At 41.8% G+C, this 16591-nt stretch overlaps 1 protein-coding gene across 1 annotated transcript; it reads left to right on the top strand.

The window, feature by feature from the left end:
- Positions 1-201: 201 nt before the first annotated feature.
- On the top strand, positions 202-15355 carry LOC311359356 (uncharacterized protein). Its single transcript, XM_084479361.1, has 17 exons — positions 202-290; positions 3648-3681; positions 3886-3961; positions 4340-4453; positions 4831-4944; positions 5409-5522; positions 5906-6019; positions 6398-6511; positions 6834-6908; positions 7110-7147; positions 7286-7942; positions 9440-10117; positions 10248-12024; positions 12460-12636; positions 12760-12933; positions 13286-13332; positions 13496-15355. Exons 1-17 carry the CDS (start codon positions 261-263, stop codon positions 14044-14046), a joined length of 4884 nt encoding a protein of 1627 aa, XP_084335487.1. The 5' UTR covers positions 202-260; the 3' UTR covers positions 14047-15355.
- Positions 15356-16591: the final 1236 nt, after the last annotated feature.

Here is a 16591-nt window from a genome sequence, read left to right as displayed (position 1 = left end):
CCTCTATGATGCTGTTGATGCCAAGATGTCCCTCCTCGACCACACTACTGTTATACTTACACCAAATGTGTCGCAAGATGACGATGGTACAGCTTTAAAGATACAAATCCTCTTCACTTCAGTTTCACTTTCCCTTTTGTTTCTCTTGACATGCGGTATCACACAATCTGCCATGTGACGAATCCATCACACCGCAGTCCAACAAGGAAGGAGGTTGTGTTTGATGGCTGCCCTGAAATCTTTCGAAATTAAGTTAAAGAATGTCCGACGAAATAGCTGGTGGGGTCAAGGTAGGTCTACTGTAGGCATATACACTCGGTATATCTTTTGATCTTTACAATAATCTATCGAGATTGTTTTCCAAACCAATGATAGTGTAACCTTCCGGTGACCCCTTGAGACGGGGTATCTATATCTTAAGTTCTATATCTAAATTTGATCAGGTTACTTGAGATTCTAGGTTCACATCCGATTGATAAGGAGTTTGGTTTGTAGCCTAATACACATAGGATTAATGAGACCTCCAACCCACACAACGACACAAGACCACGACTTGAGAGAATAACATATGTATTTTAAAGAAAAGACTTTCAAGGAAATATATTGCATTCGTTCTAACAGTGTTCAACTTACAATATAACCTAACTGTTACGTCAGTTTTAGTTTGTCTTGGGCCCAATAACTAAAAGAAAAACTAGAGAAAACCTGAGTACTCAGAATAAAAAAGTAAAAAAATAAAATAATCCGGTTTGGTTCCTTAATGTCGTCGTTCCTACACCTCCTGGATTTGAGCTCAATGTCCACGTAACTGATGTCCACATAATGGATCTCAAGGATGTTTTTCTTCCACGTCCTTATTCTCAAGTAGCCTGGTGCTACCAGACCATCGTACTTCATTTCATTTGTACAGAAGGTCTGGAACTGCTGTAATTGGCAAACGTTCACTCACTTGGAGGCGGGTGTCTGTTGAAGTTTAAAACTATTGGATCTGCCCAGTGCCACTCTGGATCTGCCATAACCAATCGCAATAGCGTTTGGTCGTGACGTATGTCATACGCCGGGACCGGCCGAAAACTACGTTGCGCGCATGCGCAGGCTGTGTACACAAACAAAACAAGATGAAGCGTGAAGATGTCTGTCAACGATAGCTGCAGGTTTTGTTCATCTAATTTTAGAGTTCAAGGAACAATTACAAATTCTACATTAATATTCTATAGTAAGGACAGAGATAATGTTTGCAGTCAACTGTCGAGGCTGGGTCTTGTCATTGACAATACGTCGCTACTTCGACGTCATCGTTCTCAGCCACTTCCTCTGTTCGCTGATTGGTCACACAGAAATTTGTTCAGGCAAAATCCCACTAACAAGCCCCAGCCCCAGACTGACTACTGAAGGGAAAATGAAATTTGGGCGGAAGTAGGTGGGCGGGCGGAGCCAGGCTAATTCTCAAGGCTCACAGAAGATTTCCCTTGGCCACTTTGACGGCTCTACTCTAGGATGTTTTCGGTCGAGGACATTTGAGCGGCCGCGTCATGATCCTCCCCCGGCCCTTTTTATAATTTTTTACATGTTAGACACATCCAGGGTTTCTACTTTGTGTTGGAGTCAGGAGGCCCTTCTACAGCTTGGATATTGGCTTGTCTCTCTGAGCTTTTACGATTCACAACGTTGCTTTTCAATTGATGAATACGTTACCCCAGTCTCCACTACGCTTTGCGTTTATTGTGAAGGTTATGTGTAGGGATTGACCGATATATCGGCCTGCCGATATTATCGGCGTTTTTGACGTGTATCGTATCAGACGATTTTTTATTGTTTTTTATATTATGATTTTTTTTTTTTTACCGGCATGATTTACAGACAGTTCAATAAATGTTCCTTTTTTCAATTGAGACTTATAACATTTGTTATCATCATTGTGTCATTTTTATGATGGAAATTGAGGGAGCAAAAGCAGTATCGGCTTAGCTTGGAAATCCAGACCCATATCAGAAAGCTGTAGGGTCTGGCAACGAGTAATGAAAATGGCCCAACTCGAGGGGCAGCACCAAGCATAGATTTGAAAATATCACTGCACGCAATTAGATAACACTACGAGCAATCAGAAGAATACAAGGGGTGACGTATCCAGACCAGCGGAGCTAACCAATAGATAAGACTCATGCCGTATCCGGTCGGTAAAACACCAACGCTTTTGGCCCGCCTATATCAGATACACCGATGTGATTGTTTAATGTTCTGGGGCAGGGGAATTGGGGAGTGAGTATATTGCTCGTTCTCAGAGTGACTCACTGAGCAAATTCAAATTGTGCTCTCGTGAGAACTCTGGATTTCCAGGGTAGTATCGGCTCCAAATATCGGCTCAAGAAAATTGGTATCGCGTATTGGTCATCGGCTAGGGCTGACGAAAAAAATTTGGTATCGGTATCGGCCCTAAAAAATCGGTCGATCCCTAGTTATGTGAGCTTGTGTGTCTATCGTTTTTCTTTTAGTCTATCGTTGCCAGTGTTGCACACTCGGTGTGTTCTCCGGCAGAGTAAAGCTTCTTTGCTGCGTTGATACGTCGCAATTGGCTGCACTTTGTCGCTGTCTATTTAATGTCGACTACGCCGTCTTGGCTTCACCTCATGGTGGCGTCCCAGCGTTAAACTGGGATTAAGAGTGACCGGTTATTCTGGTTTTGGTTACGGTTCATAAACGGCGTCTTTAAAGATCCCATGGCATGCTACTTTATGGATGCTTATATATAGGTGTTAGTGGGCCCCTAATACAGTATTTGAAGACGTTCAAGAAATTCAGCCTTGGTGCAGAGTTCCAGCCATTATGAGCCAGTCCCACAATGAGCTCTCCACAAACGTGCCGTTTTTAGAGGTGGGTCAAGGTGGAGGGTGGGGGTGTGGCCCTGAGCAGCTTGCGGCCACGGTACCATGCGCTAGAGTTTACAGTGGAACACTGAACACTCCGGGTGCTCCGGCGGGAGGTAACCTGATCCCAAGCCAGATCCCAAATCAGCGCGTTTGAGCTTTCATTTTTTTTAAAGATACCTGCTGCTCGTTTTACACCTAACGCAATTTTTAGCTACTGGGGGACCCAGTTAGGGCACGCTAGGGGAACTGATATTAATGTTAGAAAACCTCATAAAGTGACAATTTCATGCCATGGGACCTTTAATATCCTGTCCTCTAACCATTTATTATGGATGTTACCCGTGTCTCTTATACACTTTGCCTTTATGGAGGTTATTTGTGAGTTTGTGTGCTTGAATGAACCTTTAGTTGGTTATATACATGGTGCCATGGGGAATGTGGGCGGTGCCCAAGTTGATTGGCGCATTGCTGACATTTTCAGTATATGTGAGGGCACACACGGGACAAGCCCATAAAGTGAAGTCTAGATGACTACGCCTACAATCATAGAACTAGCGTTATAATAACATAACTATCGTTGTTTTGTTTTTTGAATTCTGAAAGTTTCCCGCTTTCTACCTGAGAGGGGCTCACTCTTACACACTGCGACTTTGAATTGAATGGAATACATTTTTTAATTGATTGCATAAATGTTTAAATTGGTTTGGAAACTAATTTCTATTTTCTATTTAATCGAAGTTTGGATTTATATATATTTTTTGTCCTGTGCTTAAATTACAGGCCCTCCACAGCGTTGCAAATGATGTAGATACCTGTAAGTGAAATTATTCATATTTTCTAATTTTATGTAATTATTTATTCGAAAAATGGGGGGGGGCAAGCATACACAAGCACACGCACAAAATGGGCCGCCTATTAACGGCAAGGACAAAGTGGTTCTAAATGTGTCGGAACAACCAGGAAGGCGAATGAACATTTAGTAAATTGTTTTTGTACACTGTCCAACTGCAAACAACAGCCGTTGGACTGCTGGGTCACTACGCCATTAATCAACCACCAGACCTCAACAAAGGAGAACCAGCCAGAGGGACCAGGTGAGGAGATGTAATATTATATTGTGCAATTAGCTCAGTTGGAAGACACTTGGATCCAAATAGACATATTGATGGTACAGTTGCATTAGTACATATTGGGCCACATTTAAATTGTCAACTGTTGTCGTGAGTGTCGTGAGTGTCGTGTGTCGTGTGTGATAAAAAAATTAAGCTAATGTACGCTTTTAGGGAATAGCATTTTCCAGATTGTAGCCTTTTGTGCCATCTTGTGGTCAGAAATCAGTGAATGCCTCTTTAATGGGGTTTTACTTTGTTTTGTAGCAGTCTTTCACTGTTTAAATATCTCTGGGATGTATATGATAATTCAGTTATAAAACATTAACATTTTTAATGTTTAATTTCTGTGTTTCCATGTAGCCTAGAGAAGCAGAGAGCATCCTCACCTACACCCAGTGGTGTCTCCCTGAAGAGTGACCGCTCCATTAATCAACCACCGGACTTAAACAAAGGAGAATCAGCGGAAGGGCCGAGGTGAGGAGATGTAATATTATATTGTGCAATTAGCTCAGTTGGAAGACACTTGGGTCCAAATGGAAATATTGATGGAGCAGTTGCATGAGCACATATAGTGCCACATTTAAAATGTCAACTGTTGTCGTTACAGAAATGATGATAATAAATATAAGGGATTAAGAAATTAAGCTATCGTACATTTGTAGGGAATAGCATTTTTCATGCTTGCAGCCTTTTGTGCCATCTTGCGGTCAGAAATCAGTGAATGCCTCTTTAATGGGGTTTTACTTTGTTTGTAGCAGTTTTTCACCGTTTAAATATCTCTCGGATTTATATGATAATTCCGTTTTAAAACATTAACATTTTTAATATTTAATTTCTGTGTTTCCATGTAGCCTAGATAAGCAGAGAGCATCCTCACCTACACCCAGCGGTCTCTCCATGAAGAGTGACCGCTCCATTAATCAACCACCAGACTTAAACAAAGGAGAATCAGCGGAAGGGCCGAGGTGAGGAGATGTAATATTATATTGTGCAATTAGCAGTGTTGGGGAGTAACGGAATACATGTACCGGCGTTACGTATTCAGAATAGAAATAGATTCAGAAAAACAAATTATAAGTAACTCTATTCCGTTTGTTACAATTTAAATAGTTGGTATTTGGAATACAGTTACATTGTTGAAATCAATGGATTACATGACGATGCTTCTCTGGGTGCTTTCACACCAACAGCATTTAGTGCACGCTAAACGAGTTTGGTCCCTTGGTTCGGTACGTTTGCGTTGGTGTGAATGCAACCACCTCACTTTGGTGCGCACCAAATCGGCCGGCGGAGACCTCCCTGAAGAGGTGGTCTCGGTTTGCTTCCAAAGTTTTGTAGCAGTCTTTCACTGTTTAAATATCTCTCGGTATGATAATTCAGTTATAAAACATTAACATTTTTAATGTTTAATTTCTGTGTTTCCATGTAGCCTAGAGAAGCAGAGAGCATCCTCACCTACACCCAGTGGTGTCTCCCTGAAGAGTGACCGCTCCATTAATCAACCACCGGACTTAAACAAAGGAGAATCAGCGGAAGGGCCAAGGTGAGGAGATGTAATATTATATTGTGCAATTAGCTCAGTTGGAAGACACTTGTATCCAAATGGACATATTGATGGAACAGTTGCATGAGTACATATAGTGTCACGTTTAAAATGTCAACTGTTGTCGTTACAAAAATGATGATAATAAATATAAGGGATTAAGAAATTAAGCTATTGTAGGTTTTTTAGGAGATACCATTTTCAGGATTGCAGCCTTCTATGCCATCTTGTGGTCAGAAATCAGTGAATGCCTCTTTAAGGGGGTTTTACTTTGTTTTGTAGCAGTCTTTCACTGTTTAAATATCTCTTGGATGTACAGTATATGATGATTCAGTTATAAAACATTAACATTTTTAATGTTTAATTTCTGTGTTTCCATGTAGCCTAGATAAGCAGAGAGCATCCTCCCCTACACCCAGCGGTCTCTCCCTGAAGAGTGACCGCTCCATTAATCAACCACCGGACTTAAACAAAGGAGAATCAGCGGAAGGGCCGAGGTGAGGAGATGTAATATTATATTGTGCAATTAGCTCAGTTGGAAGACACTTGTATCCAAATGGAAATATTGATGGAACAGTTGCATGAGTACATATAGTGTCACGTTTAAAATGTCAACTGTTGACGTTACAGAAATTATGATAATAAATATAAGGGATAAAGATATTAAGCTATTGTAAGTTTTTTAGGGGATAGCATTTTCAGGCTTGCAGCCTTTTGTGCCATCTTGTGGTCAGAAATCAGTGAATGCCTCTTTAATGGGGTTTTACTTTGTTTTGTAGCAGTCTTTCACTGTTTAAATATCTCTGGGATGTATATGATAATTCAGTTGTAAAATATTAAAATTTTTAATGTTTAATTTCTGTGTTTCCATGTAGCCTAGAGAAGCAGAGAGCATCCTCACCTACACCCAGTGGTGTCTCCCTGAAGAGTGACCGCTCCATTAATCAACCACCGGACTTAAACAAAGGAGAATCAGCGGAAGGGCCGAGGTGAGGAGATGTAATATTATATTGTGCAATTAGCTCAGTTGGAAGACACACATTGAAGTACACATATTGATGGTACATATGGGGCCACATTTAAATAAATTGTGATAGAATATTGTAAATATAGGGGATATAGACCTGAAGCTATTGTATGTTTTTTCAGGAGATAACATTTTCATTATGGATGCCTTTTGCTCCCTCTTGTGGGAAAAAATCAATGACTCCCTCTTTGATTTGGTTTTACATTTTTTTGTAGGGGATTTTCTGTGGGGATATACATAATCAGTCATTTGTAAAACATTTCCCATATTCTTGTCTCATGTAGCCGAGATGAGCATCCAAGCAATACTTCTGGGACGGCTGACGTACTCGACTTTTACAATGGAGAATCGGAGGAAAGGTGAGGATTTTTCAATCAAAGAATATTTTCTTCAAGATTTCATTCAAAAGCTTTAGCACTGTTTGAAAGGGTGCTAAGCAGACAGTCAGACAGTCATAAATATTTTGTTGATCAAGTAGGATTACTAGGTAGGTGGTATGTTGATGGACGGCTTACAACCTTACTTAATTGTTTTTGTTGATGTATGTGTGTCATCCCTAGCATTCAAGAAAAAATAAAGCAAGCTGCCAAGGAAAAAGGTAAGACATTCATTGGGATAAAACATGAATGGAATCTCCAGTCCTTGGCTATGAATTATTTTCATTCTTGTGTGCATCATCATATTGCTCTCTCTCTTTTGCATTCAAATTGTTGTATCACTTTATCTCTTTATTCAGCCAAGAAAAATCTCACAGAACACCTTAAGAAGACAATCATCAATCAGTATGGGACATGCCTGAGGGATGAGGAAATTGAAACTGACCTGTTCATCACAGGCAAGCAGAAAGACAAAAAGGGAGGTAGAGAGATCGAAACTGGAGCAGACCACAAAAGAACACAAATTGAATATAATGAAATATTTAAATTCAAAACCAAAGGCTCTATAAAAAGAGTGCTAACAAAGGGGATGGGTGGTATTGGTAAAACCTTTCAGGCACAGACACTCATGTTGGACTGGGGAAGGGGAAAAGTTTACCAAGAAATTGATATGTTATTTGCAATCAATTTAGGTGAACTAAAATCAGCAAAAAATGAAAGTCTGGAGAAACTACTTGATCATTTCCTTGGAAAAGACAGTGAACATAGAACATCAGATTATAAAGACTACAAAATAGCATTTGTGCTTGATAGTTTGGATAAATGCCAACTTCCTCTTGACTTTGATTCCAAAAGTGACTTGACTAACACCAGAGAGCCAGCTTCTATGGACAGGCTACTGACAAACCTCATCAAGGGAAATCTACTGCCGTCTGCTTGCCTGTGGATTCTAACCCAACACTCATCTGCTGATAAGATTCCCGCTGAGTTCATTGACCGAGTGACTGAGTGTCAAGGTGTGTTAACCATCTATCCATTGATCTATACAGTAGGGCTGCGCGATTCTGGTAGAAATGACGATATACAGAGGGATATATCCACTACACACCTACCAAATCTTTTGTAAGGAAAATACTTTGTAAGGAAAAAAGTATATCAATACAATACAATACAATACAACTTTATTTATCCCTCTAGGGGAAATTAGTTTGAGCAGCTTGTTACATACAGTACATAAAGTAACATACAAACAACAAATACACATAGACAACTACGGAGCATTTAGTAGTTGAATTGCAGAGGGGATGAACAACTTGGAATGTTAGTTCTACAAGCATGTAAAGCATAACGACGCCCTGATGGCAACAGACAAAATTCACTTGTAAGAACATGTCTAGAAGAAGACAATGCCTGCTGCTTTCCTTTGTCCCTTTGTTTCACTCCTGTGCTCTTGGAACAGATGTTAACAATACTGTTCAGGCTGTTCAGACTGTTCAATACGGTTGTCTTTTACTGTGAGGCTGTGAAACCAGCAGATAAAAGAAAAGCTCAGGAGACTCAATAAAAGATTGATAAAAACGAGGATGACGGGACTGACAGAAAAGGAATTTAGTTATTAAATGTACATCCCAAAGTCAGCTCTAGGGGAGCGGCCCATGCACCTGCAGAGGGTGCCTGAGTGTCTACTTTTTTCTAAGACCTTCCTTGGCCCAAATTAATGGACTCATGTCCTTGAGTAATATTGATGGCATTCTTATTGGTTTTCCGACTTGGCGCACCTCAGGACTTTGGGTTGTAAAAACAGAGCAGGATTTATTTTTGCCATGAAAACTTATTTCAGAATTCTGAGATAATTATCTTGTTATTTCAGAAAAACAAATCAGAATTATAAAATAGCATAGGGGGCGTGTTAAAGGAGAACTCCGGCAATTTGTAACCCCATGATCGTCTTCCTGAGGGTCACCCCATGTTGAGGGAATTAACAAACCAGATGAATATTGATCCGACCTAGCCAGAGATCTGCACTGGCTGCTGGCCCTACGAAATAGCTATAACGCTAACCTATGGGGGCAAGCACTTTATCCGCTTTTGGGGCTTCTTAATACATTCAGAAAACCATTCCAAGACCTATGTAACACAAGTTGGTTCCTTATGAGACACCACCCTGCTCGTTTAGCTTCAATAGTGGTGCACAGTATCAACTTAGTGTTCTCAGTGCTCTGCTAAACACTTTTTTTTGTTTTCTGCTAAACACTGTTACGTGTTATATCCCATTATTTTCATGGTCGATGGCACAAAAATGCTAATATGCTAGAATCATGGTCATACAGTAACAAGAAAGAATTGGGCTAAGAATCAAGACAATGATTTTTTGACGATTAATCGTGCAGCCCTACTATACAGTATATTTAAGCTATCTATACATCTATACATTTATCTATCATCAATCTATACTTCTATCTTGCAGTAACCACTAACCCTACATTTCTGCTTCCTCTCTGCATTTCTTTTAGACTCTGTGAAGCGACGACAGAAGCTTACCACAAGCATGAAGAAACGGTTCACTTATGACTTTTCAAATAACAACGATTTGACTCATCCGAACCAAAGTAACACTGAACACATTGTAAAGAAGAACAGCGATGCTTTGGGGAATGTCGAGGCAATATCTGTTGCTGATATTTTCAAAGCAAAAAAAGCTGAACCAATCAAAACGGTTCTTACAATTGGAGAGCCTTTTATTGGAAAAACCTTTCATGCACAGAAATTCACAAGAGAGTGGGCAAGACATGTCGCTTCACGCTCCACCCAATTTATTAATTTTTTTTGGCGAAAAGAACAGGACACAGAAATTGTATTCCATCTAACTTCCCACCAACTATCTAAGTTCAAAGAAATAAGCTTGGTAGGACTCCTGAACGATGTCTTCACAGAAACTCGACAGTTTGTAGTATCTGACTATGAAAAGTATAAGCTCATAATTGTCCTGGACGGTTTGGATGGGCTTTCACTAGACTTTGACGACGTTAAAATCCTGAGCGATGTGGAAGAGGCGGCCCCTGTTAGTAGGCTGCTTTCAAATCTCATCAGGGGGAATCTGCTTCCGTGTGCCCAGCTCTGGATACTCTCCAGGCCTCTGGCAGCCCAGATAATCCCCTCTGAATTCATCCACAGACAGACAGAAATACGAGGTAAGCAATTAGATGTATGATTAATTTGTGTATAAAACCAAAAGCAACATATGATTCACAATCCATTATACGTTAAGTGTTTGCCTGCACTAAATCTGTTTTGTTTCCTTCACATTTTATTTCCATTCAGAAAAGCCTGATTTTGCGAGCCAGAGCAAACTTAAAGCTCATTTGATCAAGCAGTTTCAACGAGTCTCCGAAGGGATCACCCAACAAGGAAAGTCAGCACTTCTACATGAGATCTACACAGAGCTATACATCATAAAGGGTGAGAGTGACGATGTCATTGGTCAGAACGAAAGCAGGCGGGTTCAAGCAGCATCATTTGAAAGTGGGAGACAGGAAACAGAAATCAAACATCATGACATCTTCAAATCAGGACAAAATGGAGAAATAAGAAAAGTTCTTACCAATGGAATTGCAGGGAGTGGAAAGACAATTGCTCTACAGAAGTACATGTTGGACTGGGCGGAAGGTGCAGTCAATCAGGGCATATATTTCCTCTTTACATTTCCCTTCCGGCAGCTGAATTTGATGAATACTGAAGAGCACAGCTTTGAAGAAATTATAAATTGCTTCTTTCCAGAAATGAAGACATCAGAAATCACAAATTATGACAATTACAAAATCCTTATTGTTCTAGATGGCTTCGATGAGTGTCGGCTGGATCTTAATTTCAGAGAATGTATAGACTGGTCAGACATGAGAAAGCCAGCTCCCTTGAACGTCCTGCTGACGAATCTCATCAAGGGAAACCTGCTTCGCAAAGCACAGCTCTGGATCACTGCGCGGCCCGCATCCTCCAGAAACATTCCTCCGGAGTACATCGACCTGGTTACCGAAGTCCGTGGATTCAATGACCTCCAAAGGGAGCAATACTTCAGAAAAAGATACGATCCAGACCTGGCCGAGCATATCCTCTCCCACATCAAAACCTCAAGGGCACTTTACATCATGTGCTACATTCCAGTCTTCTGTTGGATTACCTCCACTGTGCTGGAAGACTTGCTGCGTAGCGAGGAGAAGGTGCACATGCCCAAGACTTTGACCGACATGTACATATGCTTCCTCTTGTTACAGTGCAAACTGAGCATTGAGAAATACCATGGTGGTGATGAGACAAAGGTCTGGACCGACAAAAACAAAGTCACTGTATTGTCCCTCGGGAAGCTGGCGTATGAGGAGCTGAAGAGGGGCAACTTGGTCTTCATAGAAGAGGACCTAAATCAACGTGAAATGGACATCACAGCATGTGCTGTCTACTCTGGCCTGTTTACACAGAACTCAATGGAGAGTTATGATCTGATAAAGCAAAACCTGTACAGCTTTGTCCATCTGAGTATTCAGGAATTCCTTGCTGCAGTGTATGCCTTTGTCACATTCGTCAACACAGGGGTAAATGTGCTCACTGAGCCTGCTTCTACAGTCGGAGGCCAACCTGCATCCGACTTCTACACCTGTGCTGTGGACACAGCTTTGGAAAACGACAATGGAGATTGGGACATGTTCCTTCGCTTCCTCCTTGGTCTTTCCCTAGAGACAAACCAGAAGCCTCTGCGTGATCTGTTGGTGAGCCAGGCAGGAGGACACCAGACTGAGACCAACAAGGACACAATTGAGTACATCAAGACTAAGATCAATGGAGACGTCAACGCAGAAAAGCGCATCAATCTGTTCCACTGCCTGAACGAGCTAAATGACCATTCTCTAGTGAAGGACATAAAGGATCACCTTCAGAAAAAAAGCCTTGCATTTGAAAAATTCACACGTCCACAGTGGTCCGCGCTGATGTTTGTCCTATTGACATCAGATGCAGATCTGGATGTGTTTGATCTGAAAAAATACATCAAATCAGAGGAGGTTCTTATAGGAATGCTCCCCCTAGTGAAAGTCGCCAGAACAGCTTTGTAAGTATTTCCGCATATTGTTGCTCAGGTTTTATTTAATTTTGTGTGAGTAATACTGTCAGCTTTTGGTCGGCTAAGCAAACATTGTGCTAAGCGAAAAACAGTGGTCTGCACTCAGCTAACTGTGAGGTTAGCAGGTATTACATTTGGGGTTTCAAGGCTTTTGGACTCATCTGCATCTTTTTTATTGCATATATATCTCTGTCTATATATATAGAGAGAGATATTTATATACTTTTTGGATGTTGGTTAAAAATGTATTTGCAAGTTTATATCGAAAAGATGCTGTGGGATTCTATTTTTTGGACTGAATTTTTTGATTTTTTGGGGGGATAAATGATATGAATATGATATATTTATATCAGCTTGGCACCAAAAGGTTTGGTTCCGAGGTGTTGAACCTGAACCTCAATGCCCATCCCATTCTCGCTACAGGCTGAGCTGGTGTGACCTCACTGCCAAGTCCTGCGAAGGCTTGGCATCCTCAATCCTGAAGTCCAGCTCTTCTAACCTAACAGTGCTGGACCTCAGCCACAATGACATCACAGATGCAGGAGTGGAAAAGCTTGCTGAATGTCTGAGGAGCAAATGCTGCAGGCTTGAGGTTCTCAAGTAAGTGCATGTTGTCACATTGTATGCTTCATGCACACGTAAGTGAATTTAAACTTCAAACATGACCACAGGCTTAGAGCTCTGTATGATTATACCTTGTTTGCCCTGATGCTTGGCCTTTAGGTTGTCAGGCTGCCAAGTGACAAACATAGGCTGTCTGTCGCTGGCATCAGCGCTTGAACTCAATCATTCACAACTGCAAGAGCTGGACCTGAGCTACAACCACCCAGGAAAGTCTGGAGAACAGAGGCTCTCTGCCATAGCTGCTGATCCAAAAACAAGTCTGAAGACACTCAGGTAGCACCTGTGTGTGTGTGTGTGTGTGTGTGTGTGCCATATGTAGCTGTTCAACAAATTCTTATGAAATTATTGATTGGTAATGTAGTGTTTTAATTGTGTGTGTGTGTGTGTGTGTGTAGCAGAGGCCGGTTCAACCGCTTGCGGGTCTCGAACCTGCCACCTCTCGAACTACGACACTACCGGCATGGGAGTGGAACGTTCTAACCACTGAGCTAAAAGCCCAGGCTTCTAACTCAGCGGCTAGAAGCATTCTTAAGGCTAGGGGTGTGAGGATTTACAAACGTACTAACGCCTGCTAGCCCAGGCTAGTTGGCATCCGTTACATGTGTGTGTGTGTGTGTTTTCACAGAATTGACCACGGGGGAGAGTGCAGACTAAAGCCAGCTCTAAAGAAGTGTAAGTGTTTAGCTGGAATACATCTATACACGATACATAATCAAACTTTCTGCTTACTGATTTAGGATAATAGGATCACATTAATATTGATATGACAGAAAAGACATGAAAGATGATATGATACAATGGTAACACCGTCTTGCATTCACTCTTTGTCCTTCAGATGGCATTGTGCTCACGCTTGATGCGAACACGGCCAGCGAGAGACTGCTCGTCTCTGAGGACGGTAGAACAGCAAGGCGAAAGGAAGCCAAGGACATAGAGGCTCTCCCCCCGGTCCGCAAGCGCTTGGTCAGTAGTCCCCAGGTGCTCTGTGAGGAGGAACTGACTGGCCTCTGCTACTGGGAGGTGGAGTGGAGCGGGCAGGTGGCTGTGGCTGTGGTTGATAGTCAAATCAATAGGAAGGGGCAGAGCTGTAGGTTTGGAACCAATAAGATGTCTTGGAGTCTGGTCGGCAAGGTAAAAGAAGATAAAGTGATGTACGAGTCTTGGTCAGACTCAAGGAGTGGGAAACACCAGTGTTGTAATGAAACAGGCCCCATGGGTCCTAGACTCGGAGTGTTTCTGGACAGGGATAGGGGTATGCTGACGTTCTATGATGTTTCATCTGAAAAGCAGAGGCATATTTACACTTTCAATGTTCGGTTTGATGGGCGTAAGCTCTACCCTGGGTTCTGGTTGAGTAAAGGCCATGTGACACTCTGTGAGATATGAGTGCATTCAACGTTTGTCAGTTGGTAAATTAGTATTCATGGCCTCGCCCACCGTGGCTTGCCCAAGGGAAGACAGTACAGTATTGAGTTTGTGCCAGTGCTATTTGTGGCGATAACAAATTAACGTTGAATCTCTTGGCCAAGAAAGAAAAGTTGAGGAAGAAATGGTTGGATTGGACATTACCACTATTTCAACATTTACGCTGCCCAGGAACGGCGAATGAATACAGAAAGAAGAGCTGAGCTGAACTCCGCCGTGCCCCGCGGCCGCCGTGCATCGCGGCTGCCGTGCACTGGCCGCCGTAAACCAGCCTCCGTGCACCAGGTCCGGGAGCTCAGCTCCGGCCGCCACGGTGCCCCAAGGCAGTTCTTCTTTCTATATTCAATCGCCGTACCCGCAGGTGTGCACCGCGGGACGCCGGGAGCTCGGACGGTGCACGGCGTCTGGGGCACGGCGACCGGGGCACGGCGACTTGGGAACAGCGACCGCGGGGACGGGCGCCCTTCCTTCTCCCTTTCTCTGAGTCTCTCTGTGAGTTTAATTGGTTTTATTACTGTGACGAACAGTGCTGTTAGCCAATCAGAGCCATTTGCATGTCATGATTAAGAGCCAAAATCAGGTCGTTCCTCCCCGCCCACCTCCTCCACCACACTAGAACAGTGTGAAACAGGAGCACCAGAGCATTTTTTTCACCAAAACCGACTTACAGGGCATTTATTGCTACTATTGACCAACGCAAAATTAATGAAAAAATGGTGCAATGACACCTTTAATCAACTCTTTCAGGCAAAAGCATATCAGTCTTAATCTGAGGGCTGATGGTAATTTAAGTTGCAGTTGAATCTCAAAACTGTGTACTGTATCGGCTAAGCAAAAAATTCAAGATGACTTTGGGGTATGAACTAAAGAAAATACACAAACCATACCAACACTCACACTCACACTTACACCCTAACACAAATATTCCACGTCGTGTTTCGCCGCCACTAAACACTGCAGACTAGCCTGCTTATTAGACATGAATGAGTCAAGCATAAATTCAAACGTAAAAATGCCTTCTAACTATGCTCATTATTATTATGATTTAGTTGTTTTTGTTATATTTGCGTTATATCATGTGTGATATCATGTGTTGATGATTTGATGACTTTAGTGGTACTCCTAAAGTTAAAGGTAGGGAACCACTGGTTTAGAGGATATTGAGACATGGGACCGTTCCTATTGTCATGTGTTGGTACTGGAAGCAGCCAGAAACAGGCATATATTTCTTATTTATTCTATACAGTTGGATGTCCCAATTGTTTGGAAATTGTTTTGCTGGAAATGTGATTAAATGTGAAATCAAACACAAAGCCTTTGCTCTCTTTTCACATGTTTTCACATTTGTTTTACATTTTGAATCATTCAAAAGTTCAGTTCAATCATTTTCAATTAATCCATCAGTCAATACAGGAGGTCAAAATCAGTGGAAAGCAGCAACTTCTGACACGAGGCATGCTGATGAGCCTTGAAAACCACGAATGTAATGTTTTAACACAAATAATCTTTGTTCATTAAAAAAAAACATTGAACATTTAGTTCAGTAAAAATGATGTTGTATGTCCGCAGATATAGCACATGCATATGCAGCATTAAAAACATGCTCACACATGAATACATGAATGTAGAAAACAGAAGTGGACTGCAGGAGCTAGTATCCCCTGGACACCAGTAAATCCAGGCCAGCTACAACGATCATCCGTTAAGGGATACCCCAAACATTGTGTTCCTATAGGGCCCACTTATCTACTTGATCAGTGCTCGACTAGCCAGGCTGATAGTGAACACACATGAATTTGAACTATGCAATGATCTTAGTATTTATTACATAATAGCAACAAATGTCGCTTTGCTTGGTGCCTATCCGGACAGGAATGATCCTTCCCCTTTAGCTATGGGTGTGTTTCTCTTGAACTTCATTCCACACAGCTAGGTCATTTGCTTTAACGTATGGGGATCAAATCCTGTCCAAGCCAGCACCAACAGTGCAAAAGGGATGAAGTATTGGCTGCAAACACGCTCCTAAATGGACACATCTGTGTTTTCAGTTATGTCATATCAAGTCCATTCATCCTGAGGCACATCAGGGATTGAGGTATTTAACCCAGCATGTTAGTTACTCCTCAGAGATTGAAACATCTCCGTAATCATCCTAAAGTTTTCAGACCCCCACATCTGAATTCTGATTCTATATGGGTGGGGATTTTTGTTTGGAGACCGGGAGCAAATCATCACCTCCAATCAGAAACCTGAGCCCAGAGTCCCAGCGGCTCATTGGCTGGGGTTCTTTCACCGGAGAACATTCTAGAATGTCATACGCAATTGGAGCTTTGAGCAAAAGGCGCACTTTGTAGATTCTGATCTAGAGCACAAACTCATGAATTAATACATTAATTAATTGATTTGAGGATTTTTTCTTTTTTTTTACTGAAATCAAAACATTGAAATTAAATGATTAATTAAATGTTATTAAATGTGCAGTGAACCTTAATGAGATCCTTCAGTG

Source organism: Micromesistius poutassou (assembly GCF_964030765.1).
Source record: "Micromesistius poutassou genome assembly, chromosome: 15".
NCBI lineage: Eukaryota > Metazoa > Chordata > Actinopteri > Gadiformes > Gadidae > Micromesistius > Micromesistius poutassou.
This window is presented reverse-complemented; position numbering and strand designations above follow the sequence as displayed.

Coding starts and splice junctions, on each gene's coding strand:
- LOC311359356 (XM_084479361.1), top strand. CDS start 261: ATGTCCGACGAAATAGCTGGTGGGGTCAAG. Junction 4,945..5,408: donor GAATCAGCGGAAGGGCCGAG/GTGAGGAGATGT, acceptor GTTTCCATGTAG/CCTAGAGAAGCAGAGAGCAT. Junction 7,943..9,439: donor CCGAGTGACTGAGTGTCAAG/GTGTGTTAACCA, acceptor CATTTCTTTTAG/ACTCTGTGAAGCGACGACAG.